This window comes from Pelophylax lessonae, assembly GCF_965119305.1.
Source record: "Pelophylax lessonae genome assembly, chromosome: 9".
Classification (NCBI taxonomy): Eukaryota; Metazoa; Chordata; class Amphibia; order Anura; family Ranidae; genus Pelophylax; species Pelophylax lessonae.
The window spans coordinates 265,103,472-265,130,307 of record NC_138776.1 but is presented as its reverse complement, the minus strand read 5'-3'; the positions used below and the strand labels follow the sequence as shown (position 1 = coordinate 265,130,307).

Sequence of the window (26,836 nt, the reverse complement as noted above, 5' to 3'; positions counted from 1 at the left end):
CCTCTCTACCAATCCCTCCACTGGCCTCCATTCAGTCTCCTCCACCCCTCTCAACCAATCCCTCCACTAGCTTCCATTCACTGTCCTCCAGCCCTCTCTGCCAATCCCTCCACTGGCTTTCACTAACCCAAGGAATAAAATACAAAGTGCTAATAATAGTTTACAACGCCATTCACAACTTGGCCCACAGCTCCACCCATAATCTAATCTCAAAATATTAACCAAGCCGCTCTCTTCGGTCCTCCCAAGACCTCCTGATCTCTAGCTCCCTTGTCACCTCCTCCCACGCTTGCCTCCAGGATTTCTCCAGAGCTTCTCCCATCCTTTGGATCTCTCTACCCCAATCTGCCCGACTGTCCTCTAATCTATCCATCTTTAGATGGTCCCTGAAAACCCTTCTCTTTAAAGAAGCTTATCTGGCTTCTAAATAATACAATGTTTCACTCTATCCGCTCATCCCCACAGCTATTACCTTTTGTATCAATTGACCCTCCTTCTTAGATTGTAAGCTCTAATGAGCAGGGCCCTCTAAATCTCTTTGTACCAAATTGTATTGTAACTGTAATTTCTACCTTCATTTTCTCACGCGATGCGCAAACTGTTGGCGTTATATAAATCCTGTATAATAATTAATAACACTGCCAGCATGTGTTTATCAGATGATGGGGGATCAAGGTGGAGCCTCCGTACTGCTCTCTCCTTTACAATAAAGTCTCCTCTTACCCGGTGATGTGAGGGGCGGCTGATTCTCCATCATGACGTCCTTGTAGAGATCCTTGTGTCCTTCTAAATACTCCCACTCCTCCATGGAGAAATAGACAGTGACATCCTGACACCTTATAGGAACCTGACACACACAATGATACAGTCACCATCCAGACACATCCCTTGTCTGTTACTGGATAATGTCCCAGAATTCCCAGCACCGCTCACCTCTCCTGTCAGCAGCTCCATCATCTTCTTGGTGACTTCTAGAATCTTCTCCATGTTGTGTCTCTCAGGTTTTAGGGAGTCACATGGAGGCACTGTGATGGTCATATGATCACCTGACTTCAGAAGAGGAAATCTCTGTATTGAGGAACCAATAGGAATATCATGTTAGAATCCCAGAATCCTCCTCACCTCTCCGGTCAGGTCTGTGTTTTATTAATAGAGATAAGAGTGATGTCATGTGACCTCCCAGAATCCTCCTCACCTCTCTGGTCAGGTCTGTGTTTTATTAATAGAGATAAGAGTGATGTCATGTGACCTCCCAGAATCCTCCTCACCTCTCCGGTCAGGTCTGTGTTTTATTAATAGAGATAAGAGTAATGTCATGTGACCTCCCAGAATCCCCCTCACCTCTCCGGTCAGGTCTGTGTTTTATTAATAGGGATAAGAGTGATGTCATGTGACCTCCCAGAATCCTCCTCACCTCTCCGGTCAGCAGGTAGATGATCTCCAGGTTGAGGTTTAGTATCCTCTCAGTCATGGGACTCCGGTACTCCTCCATCTTCATTGATGTAGTCTTGTGATCTATGCAGGTTTCTCTGTAGATGGATAATGGGGAATTACCTGAACTGTACTGGTTATACAATATTAGGATGATAATGTATAGGGGATAATATGAGGGTTGATGTTAGTGAGGGACACATTTAATCTGCACTGTGCGTTGTTTTTTGATCTTCATCAAAAGTCACTAGAAATATTGTTTTAATAAGGATGAGAAAATCGGCTTGGGTTCATTTAGCGGGCCGCACAATAAAACGCATCATAAAGGATGCTGGGAACCTAAAATTGTGAGGGGTTTGGCACGTAAGAAAACCACCATGAATGGTCCTTCTAAGCCACCTGCTTACAGATCAAAGGCCAGGAAAGGCATTCTTGGTAATTGGTTCCTATGGGGGCAAAAAATCTCGTTAATTGGCCCTATTGGTGAACTGTGAATGACTTGAGTTTGGGTCAAAGTCATGGTTGACCTGAAGCTCATCCCTACTTCCTAACCAAAGCTTAAAAAATTAAGACTTTCACATTCTAAATTGTATCTAAAGTAAAAAGCTATCGGGTTTTTTTTTTTATCCCCATCGATTTGTGTCTCATTGCTCCTTCCCTTCACTTCCTGTCCCAGAAAGACAACAGGAAGTGAGAAGAAATCTCTTCAAAGTAAAGGAATTGGTGTCCTCACTGAAATATTTCCCCCTTACTGTTCTGGTGACATTTGTAACAATTTATGCCTCGTACACACGCATCGATTATTGGCCGGGAATTTTCAGCCAACGTCCGATCGGCCGATTTTGGGCTTGTTAGTATGATGCTTCCGACAACCGACTCTGACTTTTCGGTCGAAAAAAATCTGGTGTGCAGGCTATAAAATTTTTGTTGGCCGTCAACACAACGGCCGATTTTCCGTCAGTCAGTACAGATTTCGGCAGACAAAAATCTGATGAGCAAGACTGGGCATGATCAGAGAAGAAAAAACACACGGAAAGTAAACCAGCACATGACATCCCTTCTGAAGTAGATTTTTGTTGGCCGAGAAAATTCGTGTGCAGTCTAGGCACATTCCAACCAACAAGACACCACTCTGGACAAAAGTCGGACGATCGGTCGGCCGATAATCGTTGCATGTGTACGAGGCATTAGACTTGCCGCCGCTTTCTGTCCCGGAGATAATGACCACTAGGACAAATTGAGAGGATCGATCTTCCTAACGGGGACACAGACAGCTAAAAGGACATGACAGAAGGGTTCTAATCCTTCCACATCTAATTCTTATGGGTCGTAGATGCACTTTAAGGCTCTGTCCAACCCACCAACAAAATGCCATAGAATACGTTTGGATAAAGAGATAAATAAAAAATTAATATCTTATTAACTTCTTGCCTGCCTGTTTCGGCAATGTCTCCTCTCTAATCTCTTGACTCACCTCTCCTCGGGAACTTCCTATATATACCTGACACCACTTCCTGCCTGTACCTGACATCACTTCCTGTCTTCCATAGAGACTTCCTGTTCCAGGATAAGTGATATAACCACATTGTGGAGCTCAGAGGAACTGCAGCCCTGGACACATGGCCTAATGCTGGCCATACACACACAGAATTTCGGCTGAAAATGGTCGTTTTAGGAAAGATCGTTCGAAAATCGGGCCGTTAGTGAACACAAGTTTACCGACGATTTCGATCGTGTGCCCGGCTAATGTCGATGGATCAATAGCGAAAACTTTTATCGTTTCTACGAAAGTTTTTACGTGTATGGTAAAATTGAAACGAAAATAATATATCTGACTCGTATTGCGCATGTTATCGAACAATCATTATGATCATGAAAACGATTATGTAAAAGAGTTTATTCTGTAAGTTAGTGGCCGAATCGCTTTCGACCAACGAATAATCTTTTAGTCTGCAAACGGCCGAAATTCTGTGCGTGTATGGCCAGCATTACGCTGTGTGTGTATGTACTATACATCGATCAGCCATAACTTTTCTGACCTTTTATCGCCATCTAGTCTTATTGGAGATATTTCCCGTCCTTTCCTGTCCCGAGAGACAACTGGAAGGGAGAAGAAATCAGTTGTCCTCAATGGAATATTTCCCCCTCACTTCCTGTTCTAGTGACAACTGTAACATTTTGACTTTCCTATCACTCATCAGGTTATTAGGACATATAGAGGGGATCAATCCCCCATACACCGATCAGCCATAACATTATGATCCCTGACAGGTTAAGTGAATAACATTGATCATCTGGTTACAATGGCATCTAAAGGGCTGTGGGATATATTAGGCAGCAAGTGAACATGTCCATGAAGTTGACGTCCTAAAAGCAGAAAAAGTGAGCATCACGAAACGCGTAAGACACACCAGGTTTTGAGGACGCCATCACGCTATCCAGCAGTAGAGAAGTGTTCTGGAAGCGAGCGGTTCCCATTTCCTACATGCTTGTTCATATCCTATGTAAGTGAGTATATTGTACGCTACCCTTTTTTGATTTTAATAAACTTTTTAGTGGTAATGCACAAGGTCGGTGCGCCCTTCTCTTGTTGTTTTCTTGTAGTGCCTTTTGGGTACCCTTGGTCCTGAGGAGGGCAGCAAGACCACTTCATTTGTGCCAAAAAAAAACACCTAGAACATTTACCTTCCTGCATACCACTCAAGCGTAGGAGAGATATTGTTTTTTTAGCAAAAGAAATGTTACCGGGGTGGTAACCCTTCCCTATGCTATCCAAAAAAACGTAAAAAAATATCCTTTTGGCTGGGGCTACACTTAAAAAAATGTACCTGTTCCGACTTACAAACAAATTCGAATTAAGAACAAACCTACTGTCCCCCATCTTGTTTGTAACCCGGGGGCCGTCTGTAATACTATCAAAAAAATTGTCGCAGACTCAATGATCCACTAGGTCTTCCATTTTTGCCAACACCCAGCTATCTATCTTTACTATATTACCAAAGTATCGGGACACCTTCCATTACACGCACATGAACTTTAATGGCATCCCAGTCTTAGTCTGTAGGGTTCAATATTGAGTTGCCTACCCTTTGCAGCTATAACAGCTTCCCTGTTGGACCTTGCTTTGTGCACTGGTGCGCAGTCATGTTGGAACAGGAAGGGGTCATCCCCAAACTCCCACATAGCTGAGAGTATGAAATGGTCCAAAATGTCTTTGTATGCTGACCCCTTAAGAGTTCCCTTCACTGGAACTAAGGGGCCAAGCCCAACCCCTGAAAAACAACCCCACACCATAATCCCCCCTCCAAATGATTTGGACCAGTGCACAAAGCAAGGTCCATAAAGACATGGATGAGTGAGTTTGGGTTGGAGGATCTTGACTGGTCCTAACCTCAACCCACTGACCCCACTGTGCAGGCCAGCCAAGTTCCTTTTTTCCTCAAGCTTTTTTTTTTTCCCCTTCTATAGTAAAATGAACACTGGTCAAACTAGGAAATAGGGCCTTTTTTCATTTAGTTTTCTTTTTAAATAACAACGTTGGGGCATGCTCCTAATGAGACGATAGATGGTCTCCTGGGGTATTTCCTCCCAGATCTGGACCAGGGCATCACTGAGCTTCTAAACAGACTGAGGTGCAACCTGGCGCCATCGGATCGACTGAAACAGAATGTCCCAGAGGTGTTCTATTGGAATTATGTCAGACGAACATTCAATGATGTCAATCCCTTAGTTCTCCAGGAATTGGCTGCATTCTCTCGCCACATTGGGCCGGGCATTTTCGTGCACCAGTAGGAACCCAGGGCCCACTGCACCAACGTAGGGTCTGACAATGGGTCCAAGGATTTCATCCCGATACCTAATGGCAGTCAGGGTGCCATTGTCTAGCTTGTAGAGGTCTGTGCGTCCCTCCATGGAGACGCCTCCCCAGACCATCACTGACCACCACCCAACCGGTCATGCTGAACGCTGTTACAGGCAGCATAATGTTCTCCATGGCTTCTCCAGACCCTTTCACGTCTGTCACATGTGCTCAGGGTGAACCTGCTCTCATCTGTGAAAAGAACAGTGGTGCCAGTGGTGGAGCTGCTAATTCTGGTGTTCAACAGCAAATACCAGCCAAGCTCCACAGTGCCAGGCAGTGAGCACAGCATCCACTAGAAGATTTCCGACGCTCAGGCCACCCTCACAAAGTCTGTTTCTGATTGTTTGGTCAGAGACATTCACACCAGTGTCCTGCTGGAGGTCATTTTGTAGGGCTCTGGCAGTCCTCATCCTGTTCCTCCTTGCACAAAGGAGCAGATACCGGTCCTGCTGATGGGTTAAGGACCTTCTACGGCCCTGTCCAGCCCTCCTAGAGTAACTGCCTGTCTCCTGGAATCTCCTCTATGATCTTGAGACTGTGCTGGGAGACACAGCAAACCTTCTGGCAATGGGACGTATTGATGTGCCATCCTGGAGGAGTTGGACTGACTGTGCAACCTCTATAGGGTCCAGGTATGGCCTCATGCTACCAGTAGTGACATTGACACTAGCCACATGCAAAACTAGTAGGGAAAGAAAATGTTAGTGGCCCCCACCTGTAAAACAATTCCTGTATTGGGGGTTGTCTCATTGTTGCCCATCTAGTGCACCTGTTGTTAATCTCATTAACACTAAAGCAGCTGAAACTGAATAACAACCCCCTCCGCTACTTAACTGACCAAATCAATATCCCAGGAGTTTACCTGAATTGATGCTATACTGCGATTAAAAATCGTTCCTTTCATTTTTTTTTTTTAGCAGTGTAGTTACATAGTTGGTAAGATTGAACAAAGACATTGGTCCATCCAGTTCAACCTGTATAGGTGTGTGTAACCATTTATGTCTACAACTTCCCATATCCCTGTATAATGTGTTCTCTAAGATGCCCATCTAATAGTTTTTGAAATTATCAACTGACACCACCAATTGTGGAAGGGAGATTCACACCCTAACATTCTGACAGTAAAGAACACCTTACATAGTTTAAGGTTAAATCATTTCTGGTCCAACTTCATTGAGTGACCACATGTACTCTTCTCTGTGACCTGAGTTGTACCCTCGATTGTGTCTAGTGCATTGTGTTTTAATGTTTTTTTTCTTTCAGTCTGTGACCTGAGTTGTACCCTCGATTGTGTCTAGTGCATTGTATTTTAATGTTTTTTTCCCAGTTTATGCCTTTTGCCAATTTTAATGTGAGATTTGTAATATGTAATAAACATATTGTAATTTTTAAAGGATTGACTAGGTGATTCTGATTTTCGCTACTGGAGGCATATTTCAATTCTTCTGAATAAAGCTTTGGACGAAACGCGTTTGGTATGTTACTGCTGTATCCTGCCATGTAGCCAATAAAGGATTTAGGTAATGGATGTTACTGAGTCGCCGGCTTCATTATATTGGAGGAATATTGCTACATTTCAAAGGAGTTTGGGCCAGAGCACTGGTTCCTGGTCTTCCAGGTAACTTGCGGTAGAGAGCGTTTTCTCTGTTGGACTATAAAGTCCCACCTATTCATGACTCTTAATGCAGTTGGCTGTTTGGGGATGATGCCTCCTATAATGTAATTATAATATATTATTTATTCAATGCTCCACCTACACTCCTTAGGGTTGATACAATAAGGAGCCTCAGACGCTTTTGTATTCGAATATCTTTATTGCATGTATCACAATGTTGATGCCAATCCACAGTACCTTGGAACCTATGCATTGTGTATACTCAGATCTGCAACTTATTTTATGCATTCAAAATCACTAAATAGTTCAAAAAATAAAACTGAGATGCTAAAGGAAGCAATTTTCGGGATGGATGAATGAGTCATTTAAATGGGTTGGAGGGGAAGGCAATGGGGGTTGGTAGAGCAGATGAGGGGTCAGACATTACCAGAGGATGAAATGAGAAGAGATGGTGGTGGAAGGTTATAACATTTCATAGGAAGATCTGTACAATACCAAACAACCTTACACAAACTCATAAAGTAACTCAACCTCAACCTCCGCAACATCTCCATGATACGCCCCTCCCTACCACAAAGCTTCTAATCCACTCCCTGATCATCTCTCGTCTCGATTACTGCAACTCCTTTCTCATTGACCTACCTTTAAATAGGCTATCCCACCTTCAGTCCACCATGAGCGCTGCTGCCAGGCTCATCCAACTTCCAAACCGCTCTATGTCTGCTACCCCTCTTTGCCAATCCCTCCATTGGCTGCCACTCAACCATCAACCAACGAATAGAATTCAAGTTACTAACCATAACTTACAAAGCCATCCATAACTTGGAACCCAGCTACATCACTAACCTGGTCTCAAAATACCAACCAACTCGTTCTCTTTGTTCCTCCCAGGACCTCCTTCTCTCCAGCTCCCTCATCACCTCTTCCCATGCTCGCCTCTAGGACTTCTCCCGAACCTCTCCCATCCTCTGGAATGCTCTATCCCCTATCCACTTTCAGATGACTCCTGAATACACATCTCTTCTGGTTACTCTGAACTTGGGCTGTTTACTGGACTTGTCTCCACTTTGCCCTGTTGTTACTGACCTTGGCCTGCTTCTTGGACCTGCTCTGCCTGCCGATTCCATTCATCGTTATCTGCCTATGGCTGACTGTTGCCTTGTTATTGTGCCAATCTGCTTCAGCATCCTATCCTGAGGACTGCCACTTCCAGCTCTGAGAGAAGTTGCTGAATGGTCTTCAGCTTGGTCCTGAGAGTTGAACCCTTGTATTTGCCTACCTGGGTATGACCTGGCTTCCCCCTGGACTTCTCCTCTGCTCTTTGCCCATCTGGTTACTCTGAACTCGGCCTGTTTTCTGGACTTGTTTCTACTGGTTTGCCTAGTTGTTACCGACCTTGGCCTGCTTCTTGGACCCGCTCTGCCTGCCGATTCTGTCCCTCGCTATCTGCCTATGGTTGACTGTTGCCTGCTTTGGTGCCAATCTGCTTCAGCATCCTATCCTGAGGACTGTCACTTCCAGCTCTGGGAGAAGTTGCTGAATGGTCTTCAGCTTGGTCCTAAGAGCTGAACCCTTGTATTTGCTTACCCCTGGACTTCGCCTTTGCTCTTTGCCCATCTGGTTACTGTGAACTCGACCTGTTTCCTGGACTTGTCTCTACTGCTTTGCCCAGTTGTTACAGACCTTGGCCTGCTTCTTGGACCTGCTCTGCCTGCCTATTCCGTCCCTCGCTATCTGCCTATGGCTGACTGTTGCCTGCTTTGGTGCCGAACTGCTTCAGCATCCTATCCTGAGGACTGCCACTTCCAGCTCTGGGAGAAGTTTCTGACTGGTCTTCAGCTTGGTCCTGAGAGCTGAACCCTTGTACAGTATTTACCTACCTGGGTATGACCTGGCTTCCCCCTGGACTTCTCTGCTCCTTGCTCATCTGGTTACTCTGAATTCGACCTGTTTACTGAACTTGTCTCTAGTGCTTTGCCCAGTTGTTACCGACCATGGCTTGCTTCTTGGTCCTGCTCTGCCTGCGATTCGATCCCTCACTATCTGCCTATGGCTGACTGTTCCCTGCTTTGGCACCAATCTGCTTCAGCATCCTATCCTGAGGACTGTCACTTCCAGCTCTATGGACATCACCAGCCAGCTACTCCAGCACTCATGTAACTTCATGTCCTCACACCTTCCCTCTCCACCATCAGCAGGGGTGCAAAAAGAGGCCTCCACAACATTCTAGTCTTCACCAGGATGTGTGATAGAAACACGGGGACTTCACTGGTGTTACAGAAACACTCCTCTATTCACTACAAGACTGGGCTCTTTGCATTAAAGACAATACTCTTGCTCTGAGGGACATGGTAAAAAAAAACAAAATGGAGGTGTGGGAGACCTCTGATGTACAGCAAGCCATATAGAAAACATTTCTCGCACTAAAGCTACTGCACCTTGGGGTTTGTGTGGGACCTCTCATGTCTGATAAGATTGGATTTCTGCGAAAAACATTTCCCGCAATCAGCACAGGAATACGGGTGCTTCTCCCCCGTGTGAGATCTTTGATGTGTGATGAGCTGAAACTTCCGTTGATAACGTTTCCCGCACTCGGGGCAGGAATACGGCCTCTCCCCCGTGTGAGACCTCTGATGTATGACAAGTTGAGATTTCTGTTGATAACACTTCCCGCACTCAGAGCAGCAATACGGTTTCTCCCCCGTGTGAGACCGCTGATGTTCGACAAGTACCGATTTCCGTTTGTACGACTTCCCGCACTCGAGGCAGGAATACGGCTTCTCGGCCGTATGAGATCTCTGATGTATGACAAGTTCTGATTTCCGTGGAAAACTTTGCCCACACTCGGGGCAGGAATATGGCCTCTCGCCCGTGTGGCATATCAGATGTACGTTGAGAATAGATCTATTTGAAAAACATTTCCCGCACTCAGGGCAAGAATAGGGCTTCTCTCCTGTGTGGGATCTCTGATGTATGACTAGGTTTGATTTCAATCGATAACATTTCCCGCACTCAGGGCAGGAATGCGGCTTCTCCCCCGTGTGGGACCTCAGATGTACGGTGAGCTCAGATTTCCACAAAAAACGTTTCCCACAATCGGAGCAGGAATATTTCCTCTCTTCTGTGTGAAATCTTTCATGTCTGGCAAGTAACGATTTCTGTGTAAAACATTTCCCGCACTGAGAACAGGAATACGGTTTTTCGCTCCTGTGGTATTTCTCATGGGCGGAAAGATGGGCCTTCTGTGAAAAACATTTCCCGCACTCAGGACAGGAAAACGGCTTCTCCTCCGTGTGAGTTGTCTGATGTCTGACCAGCGTTGATTTATAAAGAAAACATTTCCCGCACTCAGGGCAGGAATGAAGCTTCTCACCCGTGTGCGATCTCTGATGTACACTAAGGTGATATTTACGTAGAAATAATTCCCCACAGTCAGGACAGGTATGTAGCTCCTCACCTGTGTGAGTGCTTTGATGTCGGATCAGAAACGATTTATAAAGAAAACATTTCCCGCACTCAGGACAGGAATGGGGCTTCTCACCCGTGTGAGATCTCTGGTGTATAGAAAGACTTAATTCTGAGCTAAAACTTTCCCCACATTCAGGACAGGAACATTTTTCCTCCTGAGATCTGGAACCATCCCTCACAGTACGAGGTTGCTCAGAGTCAGAGGGATTCCATGGTCTATCCACATTGTGAAGTCCACCATCCATAATTGTCGTCATTGTCGTTTCTCCTGTACAAACTCTTATGACGTCTTCATCTTCCAATTTATATTCTGGAGATAAAGTGAGACGATCCTTTGAAGGTTTCTCCATGGCGTGTCCTGGAAAAATATAAAAACATCATCAATAGATCTGAGAGGGTTAGTTCACTTACATCAAGATTCCATCTGGATCAGGTAGATATGAATGAGCAGATGTTCTCTGTGGATGTCTCAACCACCTGGGACTCTCCCCCCTCTTCAGTCAAAGGGCCTTTGGTCCTCCTCCCAGATCACTTCTACATTTACACAGCCTTGTCAGAAGAGCAGAAACCAATGGGGACTGGGAGGTCCATGCTCTTTACACAACCACGAGCCTAGGCACTGGGTCCTGTGGTGTACCAAGGAGGATCGGAGTTTAGTTCGGCACAACCTGATCTTCAACACAGAACTGGTTGTGAAAGGCCTAGGCTTCTAGTAAGAGCTTGGAATGGCCTTATCTCCAGGAAAGAGAAGTTCTTTAAAGTCTCTCTCTTTCTGGGATTCTTTTCCATCCCAACAAGACTGGTAATAGAGTTTTATGGTAACATTTAGCTATAAGTCTGCTGGAAGAAGAGGGACCAACCTAAGAAAGGTTCAATCTGTGTTCTCATATCTGTGCTACTGTAACTAGGAGTGACACACAACCTAATACTGCCAGCTGGATCCCAAGATGAGTATCAGTACAGGGAGGGGACCATTATTTACCTATTATTGGCTGATATCACTAAGCTTCCGCCCTACTCTGGACCAATAAGTGTGCAGTAACAGAGCAGAGATAAGAGAAGAATATATTATGGGTCACCTGTGCTGATCTGTGTAGGAGTGTCCTCCTCTATGAATGTCCTCGTCATTCCAGCCTCCTCCGTATATTGCTGATCATCCCTCACATACGTCTCTTCAACTTCACCCTCAACTTTCATCTTCATCAGATCTTCACCCTAAACCAACAGAAAGGCAGAAAATAACATCTGTAACATAGAAGTATTTATGATGTGAGATCACATAGAAAATATCATCTTGTAGAGTCCACACATCGTCTCCACATGTCAGAGTGTTCAATCACTTTATGTTCCCGACCCTCAACTCCACCTACCTGATGATAATGAGGGATGGTGTGACCTTCCTGTGTGGAATCCCGGGAATACAGAGGACGGGGACATCTATCTGGTGGGTTTCTGTTATTGGGTGGCTCTGTTATATCCTTGGGTTCTTCTGAAAAATCCTCCATCTCTCCATACTCCTCATCCTCCTCTTTATAATCTTCTTTCACAATAATATTATAATCTCCGAGGTTTCCACTCTAAATATATAAAAAAACATTTATTGTAACAAACATGCTTACGTATAAATCATAACTACCAATATGTGTTCCCTATCTACCTGATGATGGTGAGGGATGGTGTGACTTACCTGTGTGGAATCCCGGGAATACAGAGGACGGGGACATCTCTCTGGTGGGTTTCTGTAGCTGAATGACTCCACCATGGTGTCCTGGTACAGATCTTTGTGTCCTTTTATTAACTTCGACTTCTCCATCACCACATCCTCATCATCCTCCTCTTTTATCTCTTCTTTAATTATAACTTTAGAATCTCTCAGGTTTCCACTCTGAATATATAATAAAAGTGACATCAATGGTAACAATGCAGATAATGTACAGATCCTAATGATACTATCAGTGATTGTTCCTCATCTACCTGATGATGGTGGGGGATGGTGTGACCTTCCTGTGTGGAATCCCGGGAATACAGAGGACGGGGACATCTCTCTGGTGGGTTCCCATTACTGGATCCATCTGTAGGAAACACACACACTGACTGAATACATTGTTTCTATGTGTTTATCAGATGATGGGGGATCTAGGTGGATCCTCCGTACTGCTCTCTCCTTTACAATAAAGTCTCCTCTTACCCGGTGATGTGAGGGGCGGCTGATTCTCCATCATGACGTCCTTGTAGAGATCCTTGTGTCCTTCTAAATACTCCCACTCCTCCATGGAGAAATAGACAGTGACATCCTGACACCTTATAGGAACCTGACACACACAATGATACAGTCACCATCCAGACACATCCCTTGTCTGTTACTGGATAATATCCCGGAAATTCCTGGCACCGCTCACCTCTCCCGTCAGCAGCCCAAAGATCTTCTTGATGGTTTCTGGAACTTTCTTGTTCCTTTTTTTTAATTTCTCCAAAGTTTTTGGTTTATTTCTCAGCCTATAATTGAAAAAAAAACAGCATTTATTGTCATGTACATATGTACCTAATCTTTATAGGACATTAAATAAGTCCTAAAAAAAAGATATAAGTACGTGTGTTACTCATTGAGATATTTGCCAAGGTGACCAACCCACACTCCCATGGCATTATTTGAACTGGGCCGATGATCCTTGGGCATGGAAGGGTTAACCCTGCTCAGGGTCAGAACATTCCCCCACTTACGGGGCATGTTGGAAACAGGTCACCTTCTCAGCCTATCCTAACGAAGTATAAACTTTTTATTAGATTGGGGTTTTATTTCGCAGGCGGTCTCAAGACGTCTTCATTTCATTATCTTTAATTAGAAAGAGAGCGACAGAACCATTACCTCCTCCGCTGCCAGTTCCAGCGATGTCTCCTCTCTGCTTCCTCCCAACTTACCTCTCACCTGGAACTTCCTATTTATACCTGACATCACTTCCTGTCTGTGCCTGACATCACTTCCTGTCTTCCATGGAGTCTTCTTGTCTGGGTAGAAGTGAGATCATCACCTTGTGGAGCTCAGAGAAATGTCTCGTAGTGTGAACCATCACTGATGCCAACGATGGGACTTATTTTATCTCATTAAAACCAACGATGGGACTTATTTTATCTCATTGACACCAACGATGGGACTTATTTTATTTCATTGAAACCAACGATGGGGCTTATTTTATCTCATTGACACCAACACCAACGATGGGACTTATTTTATCCCACTGACACCAATGATGGGGCTTATTTTATCTCATTGACACCAACGATGGGACTTATTTTATCTCATTGACACCAACAATGGGGCTTATTTTAACTCATTGACACCAACAATGGGGCTTATTTTATCTCATTGACACCAACACCAACGATGGGACTTATTTTATCTCATTGACACCTACACCAACGATGGGACTTATTTTATCCCACCGACACCAATGATGGGGCTTATTTTATCCCACTGACACCAGTGATGGCTTATTTTATCCCACTGACACCAGTGATGGCGCTTATTTTATTCCACCGACACCAATGATGGCGCTTATTTTATCCCACTGACACCAACAATGGGGCTTATTTTATCCCACCGACACCAATGATGGCGCTTATTTTATCCCACCGACACCAACGATGGGACTTATTTTATCCCACCGACACCAATGATGGGGCTTATTTTATCCCACTGACACCAGTGATGGCTTATTTTATCCCACCGACACCAACGATGGGACTTATTTTATCCCGCCGACACCAATGATGGCGCTTATTTTATCCCACTGACACCAGTGATGGCTTATTTTATCCCACTGACACCAACAATGGCGCTTATTTTATCCCACCGACACCAATGATGGCGCTTATTTTATCCCACCGATGCCAACGATGGGACTTATTTTATCTCATTGACACCAATGATGGCGCTTATTTTATCCCACTGACACCAACGATGGGACTTATTTTATCCCACTGACACCAATGATGGGGGCTTATTTTATCCCACTGACACCAATGATGGCTTATTTTATCCAACCAACACCAACGATGGGGCTTATTTTATCCCACCGACACCAAGGATGGGGCTTATTTTATCCCACCGACACCAACGATGGGACTTATTTTATCCTACTGACACCAATGATGGCTTATTTTATCCTACTGACACCAATGATGGCTTATTTTATCCTACTGACACCAATGATGGCTTATTTTATCCCAATGACACCAATAAAGGGACTTATTTTTTTCCACTGACACCAACGATGGGGCTTAAAATTTTTATCCCATTGACACCAATGATGGGGCTTATTTTATCCCACTGCCACCAATGATGGGCCTTATTTTATCCCACTGACACCAAAAATGGACTTTTGTTTACCCCATTGACATCAACAAAGGGACCTCTGCTTGCCCATTGGCCACAATGATGGGGCCTTATTCTTTCCCACTGACACCAAGGATGGGACTTATCTTATCCCACTCACACCAACGATGGGACTTATTGTATCCCACTGACATCAACGATGGGACTTATCCCACTGAAAAGCAATCAAAACGACCATTGTTTTCCCAGTTACTCCTGACTTCATACTCAGGGTTGGATCTGGTACTGACACCTTAAAAAAAGTGAATCTTTTAGTAAAAGAAAGCCCCCTCTACTTTTTGTGACCACCCCTCGTCCCCCAGGAGCTCACTTACCCCTGGCACCGTCATTGTGTACACACCAGCCAGCAAAATCCAGTGATCATCTAAAGGCACATCGGAATCAGTCACCTTACACGTCTAATGATTTTTAGGTATTTTTTATAGTACGAAGCAAAAATATTGTGAATACAATTACATTTTCATCAGGTACATATATATTTATATATACACTATATTACCAGTACGTATTGGGACCCCTGCCTTTACACACACATGAACTTTAATGGCATCCCAATCTTAGTCCGTAGGGTTCAATATTGAGTTGGCCCACCCTTTGCAGCTATAACAGCTTCAACTCTTCTGGGAAGGCTGTCCACAAGGTTTAGGAGTGTCTATGGGAATGTTTCACTATTCTTCCAGAAGCACATTTGTGAGTTCAGACACTGATTTTAGATGAGAAGGCCTGGCTCGCAGTCTCCGCACTAATTCATCCCAAAGGGGTTCTTTCGGGTTGAGGTCAGGACTTTTTGCAGGCCAGTTAAGTTCCTCCACCCCAAACTCGCTCATCCATGTCTTTCTGGATCTTGCTTTGTGCACTGGTGCGCAGTCATGTTGGAACAGGAAGGGGCCATCCCCAAACTCTTCCCACAAAGTTGGGAGCATGAAATTGTCCAAAATGTCTTGGTATGCTGACACCTTAAGAGTTCCCTTCGCTGGAACTAAGGGGCCTAGCCTAACCCCTGAAAAACAACCCCACACCATAATCCCCCCATCCACCAAATGAATTGGACCACTGCACAAAGCAAGGTCCATAAAGACATGGATGAGCGAGTTTGGGGTGGAGGAATTTGACTAGTCCTAACCTCAACCCCTCAATCCTCCACCAAAATCTCACTCATCCATGTCTTTATGGATCTTGCTTTGTGCACTGGTGCGCAGTCATGTTGGAACAGGAAGGGGCCATCCCCAAACTCTTCCCATAAAGTGGGAGCATGAAATTGTCCAATATGTCTTGGTATGCTGACGCCTTTAGAGTTCCCATCACTGGAACTAAGGGGCCAAGCCCAACCCCTGAAAAACAACCCCACACCATAATTCCCCCTCCACCAAATGATTTGGACCAGGGAACAAAGATGAATGGATGAGTGAGTTTGGGGTGGAGGAACTTGACTGGTCCTAACCTCAACCCATTAGAAGACCTTTTGGATGAATTAGTGTGGAGACTGCGAGCCAGACCTTCTCATTCAACATTTTTCACCAAGCCACCCTCTGCTTGTGATATACATGTCCTGGTAATACGAACATGGGTAAATCAGGCAAAGTTTCTAAGTGAAGGTTAATGGTGAGGATGGTGGGATTGCTTCTGGCTGAAGAGCAGGGGAGATCAGACTACACTGCAGGAAGAACTTCACCAGCAGTGATACCTTCCTCCTCCTCCTTTTATCTAGCAGAGTCGACCAGATGCAAGTTTCTGGTGTTAGTTTCCTTATGAAGGGTTTATTACACTATGAACAACAGTAGGGTCCTCTGCCATGTGGTTTCTGAGGTGTCTTCCTAAAATCGTTAAGCTTCTGATCTCTGATGTAGAGCAAAATGTTATTCTCTCAGAAAACATTTCCTGCACATTAATTTGCATTGAGGGGCGTATGGGATCTTAGATGTCTGGAGAGATCTGCTTTTTTTGAAAAACATTTCCCGCAGTCGAGACATAAATACGGCTTCTCCCCCGTGTGAGTTCTGCGATGGATAGTGAGGTCTACTTTATACACAAAACTTTTCCCGCACTCGGGGCAGGAATACGGCTTCTCGCCTGTGTGGGATCTCAGATGTCCGGGAAGATGGGACTTCTGCGAGAAACATTTCCCGCACACGGGACAGGAATACGGCTTCTCCCCTGTATGAGACCTGTGATGCCGGGCGAGATCTTGTTTACGCACAAAGCTTTTGTTGCACTCGGAGCAGGAATACGGCTTCTCTCCCGTGTGGTATATTTGATGGGCGACAAGTTGTAATTTCTGTGAATAGCACTGTCCGCAGTCGGGGCAGGAATATGGCTTCTCGCCTGTGTGGGATCTCTGATGTCTGGAAAGATGGGCCTGCTGCGTAAAACCTTTCCCGCACTCAGGGCAGGAATATGGCTTTTCCCCTGTGTGGGATCTGTGATGTCTGTCTAGTAGCGATTTCTGTGAGTAACATTGCCCACACTCTGGACAAGAATACGGCTTCTCACCCGTGTGATGTTTCTGGTGTTTGGTAAGATGGCACTTCTGTGAAAAACATTTTCCACACTCAGCACAGGAAAATGGCTTCTCCCCCGTGTGAGACCTTTGGTGTCTTTCAACATGTGACTTTCTGACAAAGCACTTTCCACACACGGGACAGGAATAAGACCGCTGACCTATGCATGAACTTTTTTGCTCATGAAGATGGGATTTATGGGAATCTGTAAAGGTAATCATGTTATCTGCCCGAAGGATGGCTCCATCTCTTATAGTCGGAGGTTCCTCAGGATAAGAGATATACAATGGTCTACCCACATTAGGTGGCAGCTGATGGATATCTGGGGTAACAGGGTTTTCTCCTGGACAATATTGTAGGGTAGTGAGATTTTCTCCTGGACAATATTGTTGGGTGGTGGGGCTTTCTCCTGAACAATATTGTTGGGTATCAGGGCTTTCTCCTGAACAATATTGTTGGGTAGTGACGTTTTCTCCGGGACAATATTGTTGGGTGGCTGGGTTCTCTCCTGAGCTATACTGTGTGATGTCCTCATCTTCTACTTTACAGTCTGGAGACAAAGTGAGACAATCCTCTGAGGTTTTCCCAATTTCAAGTCCATATACTATATAAAAAAAAACAAAACAAAAAAATGAATGAAAAGGTTTGCTAGCTAACCTCAACCAGGGTTCAACCTACACCAGACAGCTTCAAAGCAAGTGGTGAGTATCTTATCCTTCCACCCTCAAGTAAACCAGGAAATGGGCCCTTTGGATGTTCTTCCAGCTCAATCCTATATTTACAGAACCTCGTCAGAAAATAGGGACTGTCCTTTTATTGGAATGACAATGGTAACGGTGGTCCCCAACACCTTTATTATTCATTTATGTAGTACAGTTCCTTATACGGTCAATGATGTAGGAATATGAAAAACAGTTGGTATGAGCATAACTGAAGGGTCGGAGAACATTTCATACGCCCCTGCCCTACTCTGGTCCAATGACTGTGGTATGACTAGAGGAAATGTATTTAGGATCCCACCTGTGCTGATCTCTGTAGGAGTTTCCTCCTCTATGAATGTCCTCGTCATTCCATCCTCCTCGATATATGTCTGATCATCCCCCACATACATCTCATCTTCTTCTGTCTTAATCTTAACTTGTATATCTATCAGATCTTCACCCTAAATCAAGAAAATGATAGAAAATAACTTTAGTGAAGTATAAGCTTTACTTTGCACATATCAGACCTTCGTTGGCTTTCATGTTCTAGTTGGTCAGTCCCATCTACCTGATGATGGTGAGGGATGGTGTGACCTTCCTGTGTGGAATCCCGGGAATACAGAGGACGGGGACTTCTCTCTGGTGGGTTCCCATTACTGGATCCATCTGTAGGAAACACACACACTGACTGAATACATTGTTTCTATGTGTTTATCAGATGATGGGGGATCTAGGTGGATCCTCCGTACTGCTCTCTACTTTACAATAAAGTCTCCTCTTACCCGGTGATGTGAAGGTTTGGCATTTCTCTATCTTTACATCCTTCAAGAAGTCCTTACTGTCTTCTAAATACCCCCAACCCTATATCAAGAAATATAGACAGTGACATCCTGACACCTTATAGGAACCTGACACACACAATGATACAGTCACCATCCAGACACATCCCTTGTCTGTTACTGGATAATGTCCCAGAATTCCCAGCACCGCTCACCTCTCCTGTCAGCAGCTCCATCATCTTCTTGGTGACTTCTAGAATCTTCTCCATGTTGTGTCTCTCAGGTTTTAGGGAGTCACATGGAGGCACTGTGATGGTCATATGATCACCTGACTTCAGAAGAGGAAATCTCTGTATTGAGGAACCAATAGGAATATCATGTTAGAATCCCAGAATCCTCCTCACCTCTCCGGTCAGGTCTGTGTTTTATTAATAGAGATAAGAGTGATGTCATGTGACCTCCCAGAATCCTCCTCACCTCTCCGGTCAGGTCTGTGTTTTATTAATAGAGATAAGAATGATGTCATGTGACATCCCAGAATCCTCCTCACCTCTCCGGTCAGCAGGTAGATAATCTCCAGGGTGAGGTTTAGTATCCTCTCAGTCATGTGACTCCGGTCCTTCTCCATCCTCATTGATGTGGTCATGTGACCTATACAGGTTTTTCTGTAGATGGATAATAGATAATTAAGTGGACTGTACTGGTTATACAAAATTAGGATGACGATGTATTAGGGTTATGGGGGGTTGATGTTACATTCAGAATTTCCTGGTTCTGTACTATTGCTTCCGACATAATTATGCTCAAAACAGATTTAAATTTGTTTGGCTCCTGCCTTAACTTGCAAGTAGCTGTGAGGTCAGTGTGATGTTATAAATTGTGCTGACTCAGGATGGAGGGACATTGGGAGGAGGAGCTGTGAGCTCAGTGTAGGGTCAGTGTGACATCATAGGATGGGTTGACTCTAGATTGAGGGACATTGGGAGGAGGAGCTGTGAGGTCCATGTAGGGTCAGTGTGAAGCCATGTGAAGTGGGCTGACTCTGGATAGAGGAACACTGGATGGAAGAGCTATGAGATCAGTGTAGGGTCAGTGTGACATCATAGGGTGGGTTGCCTCTGGATTGATGGACATTGGGTGGAGGAGCTGTGAGGTTCATGTAGGGTCAATGTGAAGCCATGTGATGTGCTGACTCTGGATAGAGGAACACTGGATGGAAGAACTATGAGCTCAGTGTAGGGTCAGTGTGACATCATAGGATGGATTGACTTTAGTGTAGCCATGTGATGTGCTGACTCTGGATAGAGGAACACTGGGAGGAAGAGCTATGAGCTCAGTGTTGGGTCAGTGTGACATCATAGGATGGGTTGACTTTAGATTGAGGGACATTGGGTGGAGGAGCTGTGAGGTCCATGTAGGGTCAATGTGAAGCCATGTGATGTGCTGACTCTGGATAGATGAACACTGGGAGGAAGAGCTATGAGCTCAGTGTAGGGTCAGTGTGACATCATAGGTTGGGTTGCCTCTGGATTGATGGACATTGGGAGGAGGAGCTGTGAGGTCCATGTAGGGTTAAAGTGAAGCCATGTGATTTGCTGACTCTGGATAGAGGAACACTGGGAGGAAGAGCTATGAGCTCAGTGTAGGGTCAGTGTGACATCATAGGTTGGGTTGCCTCTGGATTGATGGACATTGGGAGGAGGAGCTGTGAGGTCCATGTAGGGTTAAAGTGTAGCCATGTGATGTGCTGACTCTGGATAGAGGAACACTGGGAGGAAGAGCTATGAGCTCAGTGTAGGGTCAGTGTGACATCATAGGATGGGTTGACTCTAGATTGAAGGACATTGGGTGGAGGAGCTGTGAAGTCAGTGTAGGGTCAGTGTGATGTTATAGGACATGCTGACTCTAAACAAAGGCCCATTGAAGCTGTGAGGTCAGCGTGATATCATAGGACAAACTAACTCAGGATCAAGGAACACTGGGAGGGATGCTGTATGAGGCTTCTCTGTAAACCAAATCATTTCTCCCGTGTGTGTCCAAACACTCCTACAATGATAGGAGAACTACTCCTTTCCGGCTTCAGTTGGGTAATTATGGAAAAATTAGTGTAAGAAAAAGATGTTAAATTTGCTTCTCTCTGTTCATGTTGTCTTATAAATAACAGACCATAAAATAAAGACAGATAGCAGAAGTTGGTCACATTCAGCTGTACTTGTTCTGTGTTGAAGATGTTTCATAGGTTCTCCATGCCACTTCTCCAGTCTAAGCCTATGTGTCTGTGAAGATTCTCATTTATCCAGGTCTTGGTAAGCAGTGTCTAGTAGTAGTAAGTCACATTCAAATGGACTTTTATTGTTGAAGGTCTTTTGTAGCTTATGAAAGCTGCTTCTTCAAGCTAAGCCCTTGTGTCTGTGAAGGTCCTCATTTATCCTGGTCATGGTATATCTAGTAGTAATCGTCACATTCAACTGGACTTGTTCTGTAATGCTGAACTTGACCTTCTCCAAGCCACTTCTTCAGTTATGAAACATCTTTAACGTTATAGGACAAGTCCAATGCAATTGAGGAAACTACTATTAAGCCTAGTACACACGCAACGATTATCGGCCGACCGATCGTCCGTCTTTTGTCCAGAGTTGTGTTTTGTTGGTTGGAATGTGCCTAGACTGCACACAAATTAATTTTCTCGCCCGACAAAATTCTACTTCAGAAGTGATGTCATGTGTTGGTTTGCTTTCTTTGTGTTCTTTCTTCTCTGAGCATGCCCAGACTTGCTCATTAGATTTTTCCCTGTCGAAATCTGTACTGACTGCACGAAAATCGGCAGACAAAAATTTTATAGCCTGTGCACCAGATTTTTTTCGGCCGAAAAGTCGGAGTCGGTTGTCGGAAGCATCATACTAACAAGCCGAAAATCGGCAGATCGGTCGTCGGACGAAAATTCCCTGCCGATTTTCGACGCCTGTGTACGACGCTTTAGAAATTGCAAAGACCCAGATAAATGGGGACCTTCACAGACACAGGGGCTTAATCTGTACAAGTGGCTTGGAGAAGCTACGAAACATCTTCAACATTCCGGCCATTGGACGTCTAGTAGTAGTAGTAGCTAGTTACATTCAATGTTGAAGAGATTTCGTAGTCCCAAGTTGGAGACACTACAAAATGTCTTCAGCATTACAAAACAAGTCCAGTTGAATTTGGCTAGCTACTAATAGATGTACCATGACCTGGACAAATGAGATCTTTCAGAGACGAATAGCCTTGGCCTGAAGAAAGGGCTCAGAAAAGCTATGAAATGTCTTCAAAATTTAGGTCATGGTATATCGTATAACGTTTATATTGGTCAGGTAACGCACTGACACCTTCGCTGCCATTGTGCTATGTGCTGGGTGTTCAGTGTGACCCTGCGCCTTTAAGGAGGGGTGGGCTCCCTCCAGTCACCTGTCCTCAATCTATCTCATGAGAATGCATGTGCTCCCATTGTGGAGACTCTTTAAAGGTAGAGTTAGGGACTGCAGATATCAGGGTGCCTTGGCGCGGCCTGCAGCTTATGCATGTATTTGCAAATGTGTGCAACTAAACCCCTGTTTTTAACGCATACTGTTAGACAGGTTAATTTGGCTGGTTGCTGGCTGGTTGGTAAGTAGTGACTGGAAATCCCTTCGTTTTTGATCTATATCTAGCAGTAGTTGGTTGGTTACATTCATCTGGGCTTGTCCCGTAATCTTGAAGTTAATATGTATCTTTCCCAAGCTACTTCTTCAGTTGGAGAAGCTAATAAATATCTTCAACATTACAGAACAAGTCCTGTTGAATATAACTAGCTACTAATAGATGTACCATGACCTGGATAAATAAGAACTTTCAGAACCACACAGGCTTGGTCTGAGTAAGTGGCTTGCAGAAGCTATGAAACGTCTTCAACATTCAGGTCATGGTACATCAAGTAGTAGTTGGTCTCATTCAACTGAGCTTGTTCTGTAACATTAAAGATATTTCATAGTTTATCAAAGCCATTTCCTAAGTTGGAGACCACTACAAAACGTCTTTAGCATTACAGAAAAGTCCAGGTGAATGTAACTAGCTACCAATATATGTTCTATGACCTGGATAAATGAGAACCTCAGAGCCACACAGTCTTGGCCTGAAGAAGTGGCCTTGGAGAAGCTATAGAACATCTTCAACATTCAGGTTATGGTACATCTAGTAGTAGTTGATCACATTCAACTGGAGTTGTGCTGTAACGTTAAAGATATTTCATAGTTTATCCAAGCCATTTCCTAAGTTTGAGACACTACAAAATGTCTTCAGAATTACAGAACAAGTCCAGTTGAATGTAACTAGCTACTACATACCATGACATGGGCAAATGAGAACCTTCGCAGACACACAGGCTTGGCCTGAAGAAAGGACTGGGAGAAGCTATGAAATGTCTTCATAATTGGTCACGTTCAACTGGGCTTGTCCTGTAATGTTGCAGATGATTTATATTTTGTCCAAAGCCACTTCTTCAGTTGGGAAATCTACGAAATATCCTCAACATTTCAGAAAAAGCCCATTTGCATGTAACCAACCACTACTTGATGTACCAAGACCTAAAGATTGAAGACATTTCATAGCTTCTCCAAGCTCTTTCTTCAGGTTAAGCCTACATGTCTCTGAAGGCTCTCATTTATCCAGGTCATGGTATATCTAGTTGTAGCTTGGCCTGAAGAAAGGACTTGGAGAAGCTATGAAATGTCTTCATAATTGGTCATGTTCAACTGGGCTTGTCCTGTAAAGTTGAAGATGATTTGTATTTTGTCCATAGCCACTTCTTCAGTTGGGAAATCTACGAAATATCCTCAACATTTCAGAAAAAGTCCATTTGAATGTAACCAACTACTACTTGATGTACCATGACCTAAAGATTGAAGACATTTCATAGCTTCTCCAAGTCCTTTCTTCAGGCCAAGCCTACATGTCTCTGAAGGATCTCATTTTTATCCAGGTCATGGTACATGTAGTAGTAGCTTGGCCTGAAGAAAGGACTTGGAGAAGCTATGCAATGTCTTCATAATTGGTCACGTTCAACTGGGCTTGTCCTGTAATGTTGCAGATGATTTGTATTTTGTCCAAAGCCACTTCTTCAGTTGGGAAATCTATGAAATATCCTCAACATTTCAGAAAAAGCCCAGTTGAATGTAACCAACTACTACTTGATGTACCATGACCGAAAGATTGAAGACATTTCATAGCTTCTCCAAGTCCTTTCTTCAGGCCAAGCCTACATGTATCTGAAGGCTCTCATTTATCCAGGTCATGGTACATGTAGTAGTAGCTTGGCCTGAAGAAAGGACTTGGAGAAGCTATGCAATGTCTTCATAATTGGTCACGTTCAACTGGGCTTGTCCTGTAATGTTGCAGATGATTTGTATTTTGTCCAAAGCCACTTCTTCAGTTGGGAAATCTATGAAATATCCTCAACATTTCAGAAAAAGCCCAGTTGAATGTAACCAACTACTACTTGATGTACCATGACCGAAAGATTGAAGACATTTCATAGCTTCTCCAAGCCCTTTCTTCAGGCCAAGCCTACATGTCTCTGAAGGATCTCGTTTATCCAGGTCATGGTGCATTTAGTAGTAGCTAGTTACATTCGACTGTATTTGTTCTGTAATGTTGAAAATATTTTTGTAGCGTCTCCAACTTAGGAAATGCCTTGGCTAAACTACGCAATATCTTCAATGTTAAGGACAAGTCCAGTTGAATGTGATCAACTACTATTAGATATACCATTACCTGAATGTTGAAGATGTTTCATAGCTTCCCCAAGCCCTTTTTTCAGGCCAAGCCTTTGTGTCTATAAAAGCTATCATTTATTCAGGTCATGCGATCGACTACTACTAGATATACCATGACCAGGATACACGAGAACTTTCACGGACATGAAAATCAAGACAAGCAATAAAACCTGCAACTAACTGATAATGCTATACCCTCCACCCAAAAAAGTTTCACGTCTTAGACTGCTAACATGAAATTGTACAAATCCAACACTTTTCCATATTGAAGAAAATATTCTGTGAGTGCACACGGGTTTTCACCCTGTGGTTAATATAATTTCTATGCGGTATATACGTGAGCGTCTTAGCCTCAGCTGGTGATGAAAGTCACCATATGTTAATATAAGATCTTATTACCTCCTCTGTTGCCAGTTCCAGCAATGTCTCCTCTCTACTTCCTCCCGACTCTCCTCTGAGTTTCCTATTTATACCAGACATCACTTCCTTTCCATGTGTCCAAACGCTTCTTGTCTGCGCATTCCATGAAGGTCGCCATCTTGTGGTGAATATTAAAGCTGCAGCATTCATTAACTCTTACTGGTCTGACCGGTGGCGTGTTTGCTCGTTTCAGCTGCATGTTATTACGTATCTATATCACCCAGTCTTTCCAAACCTTTTTACTATGGAGGCATCCCTTAAAATAACATTTCCGGTCTCAGGGAATCACTGCTAATAATTATAATATCTAACGCCTATGGAACATTAGCATGATGGTTAGTGGGAAGAATGCTCCTTACATTTGTGGTCAGTGGGAAGAATTCCCCCCTTACAGATAAAAAAATAATCAATGGTGTCAGTGGGAACTTATCTGAGAGGCAGGAATTGTTCATTGCTCATGGAACCCCTAGAAACCTCTGGAGGAACCCTAGGGTTCCATGGAACCCTGGTTGAGGAAAAATGCTCCTTACACTTGTGGTCATTGGGAAGAATTACCCCCTTACAGATAGCTAAAAAGATCAGTGGTGTCTGTGGGAACTTATCTGAGAGGCAGGAATTGTTCATTGGTCATGGAACCCCTAGAAACCCTTGGAGGAACCATGGTTGCGGAAGAATGCTCCTTATACTTGTGGTCGTTGGGAAGAATTACCCCCTTACCGATAGCTAAAAAGATCAGTGGTGTCAGTGGGAACTTATCTGAGAGGCAGGAATTGTTCATTGCTCATGGAACCCCTAGAAACCTCTAAGTGTCCGTTCACGCTATGGTGACACGCCTTCGGGACGACTTAATGAAGTCACCGAGCACCGCGACTTCGGCGCGGCTTGCACCGACTTCACATAATGGAAGTCAATGCAAGTCGCTCCGACTTCGCCCAAAAGTAGTGCAGGAACCTTTTTCTAAGTCGGAGAGACTTGAGTCGCTCCTATTAGAACGGTTCCAATTGCACAGAATGGAGCACGACTTGTCAGGCAACCAAGTCGCCTGACAAGTCGGAACAGTGTGAACCGGCACTGAAGGAACCCTGAAGTTCCATGGAACCCTGTTTGCGAAAAGCTGGGTTAGCCCATAACAAAAACAGTTGAATTGTTAAACTCGAATATCCATTATTGAGGATTATAGATGTTGCTGGACAGTGATTGGTGCCAACGCAATCCGACCGTCCTGAGCGCTCTATAAACTAGACCACATGGAACTCAGATTTTCACTCCTTTAATAAAACAACGATGTTTGATGGATTTAGATATGTATGCGTTATGTGGCTTACATATGTGCTTTATAAGGCTAACACCACACCTATGGGCTTCCGTTATCATGTGCTTTTCATCATGCATTTTCCTGAATTATGTGCTAGGACGTTGTGAAAAGGTCTTGCCTTGTTCCAAATGTAGCAAGGCTAAGATCTCACGTCCTGTTTCCAAGGGTGTGTTTGGATGAACATCCATTTCCATATTTTTTTGCATTTTCATATGCTCATATGCTCCTCTTGACTTTTATGGGCCCCTTGACACATATCGATGGATTAAAAAACAACCCTAAAGTACTGCATTGTTCATATCTACATACTTTTTGACTTGTGTAGCATCCTCCTAGTTAGGCTGCTAAGTAGGTTTTGGCTCCTTCTGTAATTAAGGGAGCAGGGACTGGTTGAAGTAGGAGATGGAGGCCATAGAAGCCATTATGGGTATATGGATGCTGAGGACTATGATACAACACTGAGAACGGGAGGCCATAATGTCCATAAATGAAGTAGGATATGGGGGCCATGCAAGAAATTATAGATTTGTGGATTTTGAGGGCCACCATTTTACACTGGGAACAGGAGGTC

At 44.1% G+C, this 26,836-nt stretch overlaps 3 protein-coding genes across 3 annotated transcripts in view; 1 reads left to right on the top strand and 2 right to left on the bottom strand.

The window, feature by feature from the left end:
- Positions 1 to 26,836, top strand: part of LOC309562750 (uncharacterized protein) — a 253,710-nt gene that overhangs the window by 118,040 nt on the left and 108,834 nt on the right. The window lies entirely within an intron of this gene.
- Positions 1 to 26,836, bottom strand: part of LOC309564444 (uncharacterized protein) — a gene marked incomplete at both ends in the record, with an annotated part of 110,381 nt that overhangs the window by 71,132 nt on the left and 12,413 nt on the right. Inside the window, 5 exons of the mRNA XM_082269074.1 lie at positions 9,347 to 10,734; positions 11,456 to 11,585; positions 12,776 to 12,872; positions 18,377 to 18,429; positions 24,834 to 24,886. Of these exons, the coding sequence (XP_082125200.1) occupies positions 9,347 to 10,734; positions 11,456 to 11,585; positions 12,776 to 12,872; positions 18,377 to 18,429; positions 24,834 to 24,886 (1,721 nt within the window). The remainder of the gene's footprint in view (positions 1 to 9,346; positions 10,735 to 11,455; positions 11,586 to 12,775; positions 12,873 to 18,376; positions 18,430 to 24,833; positions 24,887 to 26,836) is intronic.
- LOC309562851 (uncharacterized protein) lies at positions 16,473 to 18,302 on the bottom strand. The gene is made up of 2 exons (XM_082267169.1): positions 18,288 to 18,302; positions 16,473 to 17,871 (listed from the first exon to the last, which is right to left on the bottom strand). Exon 2 carries the CDS (start codon positions 17,486 to 17,488, stop codon positions 16,655 to 16,657), a length of 834 nt encoding a protein of 277 aa, XP_082123295.1. The 5' UTR covers positions 17,489 to 17,871; positions 18,288 to 18,302; the 3' UTR covers positions 16,473 to 16,654.

Bases quoted from the DNA above. Each gene is read 5' to 3' on its own strand.
- LOC309562851 (XM_082267169.1), bottom strand. From the start codon at position 17,488: ATGATTACCTTTACAGATTCCCATAAATCCCATCTTCATGAGCAAAAA.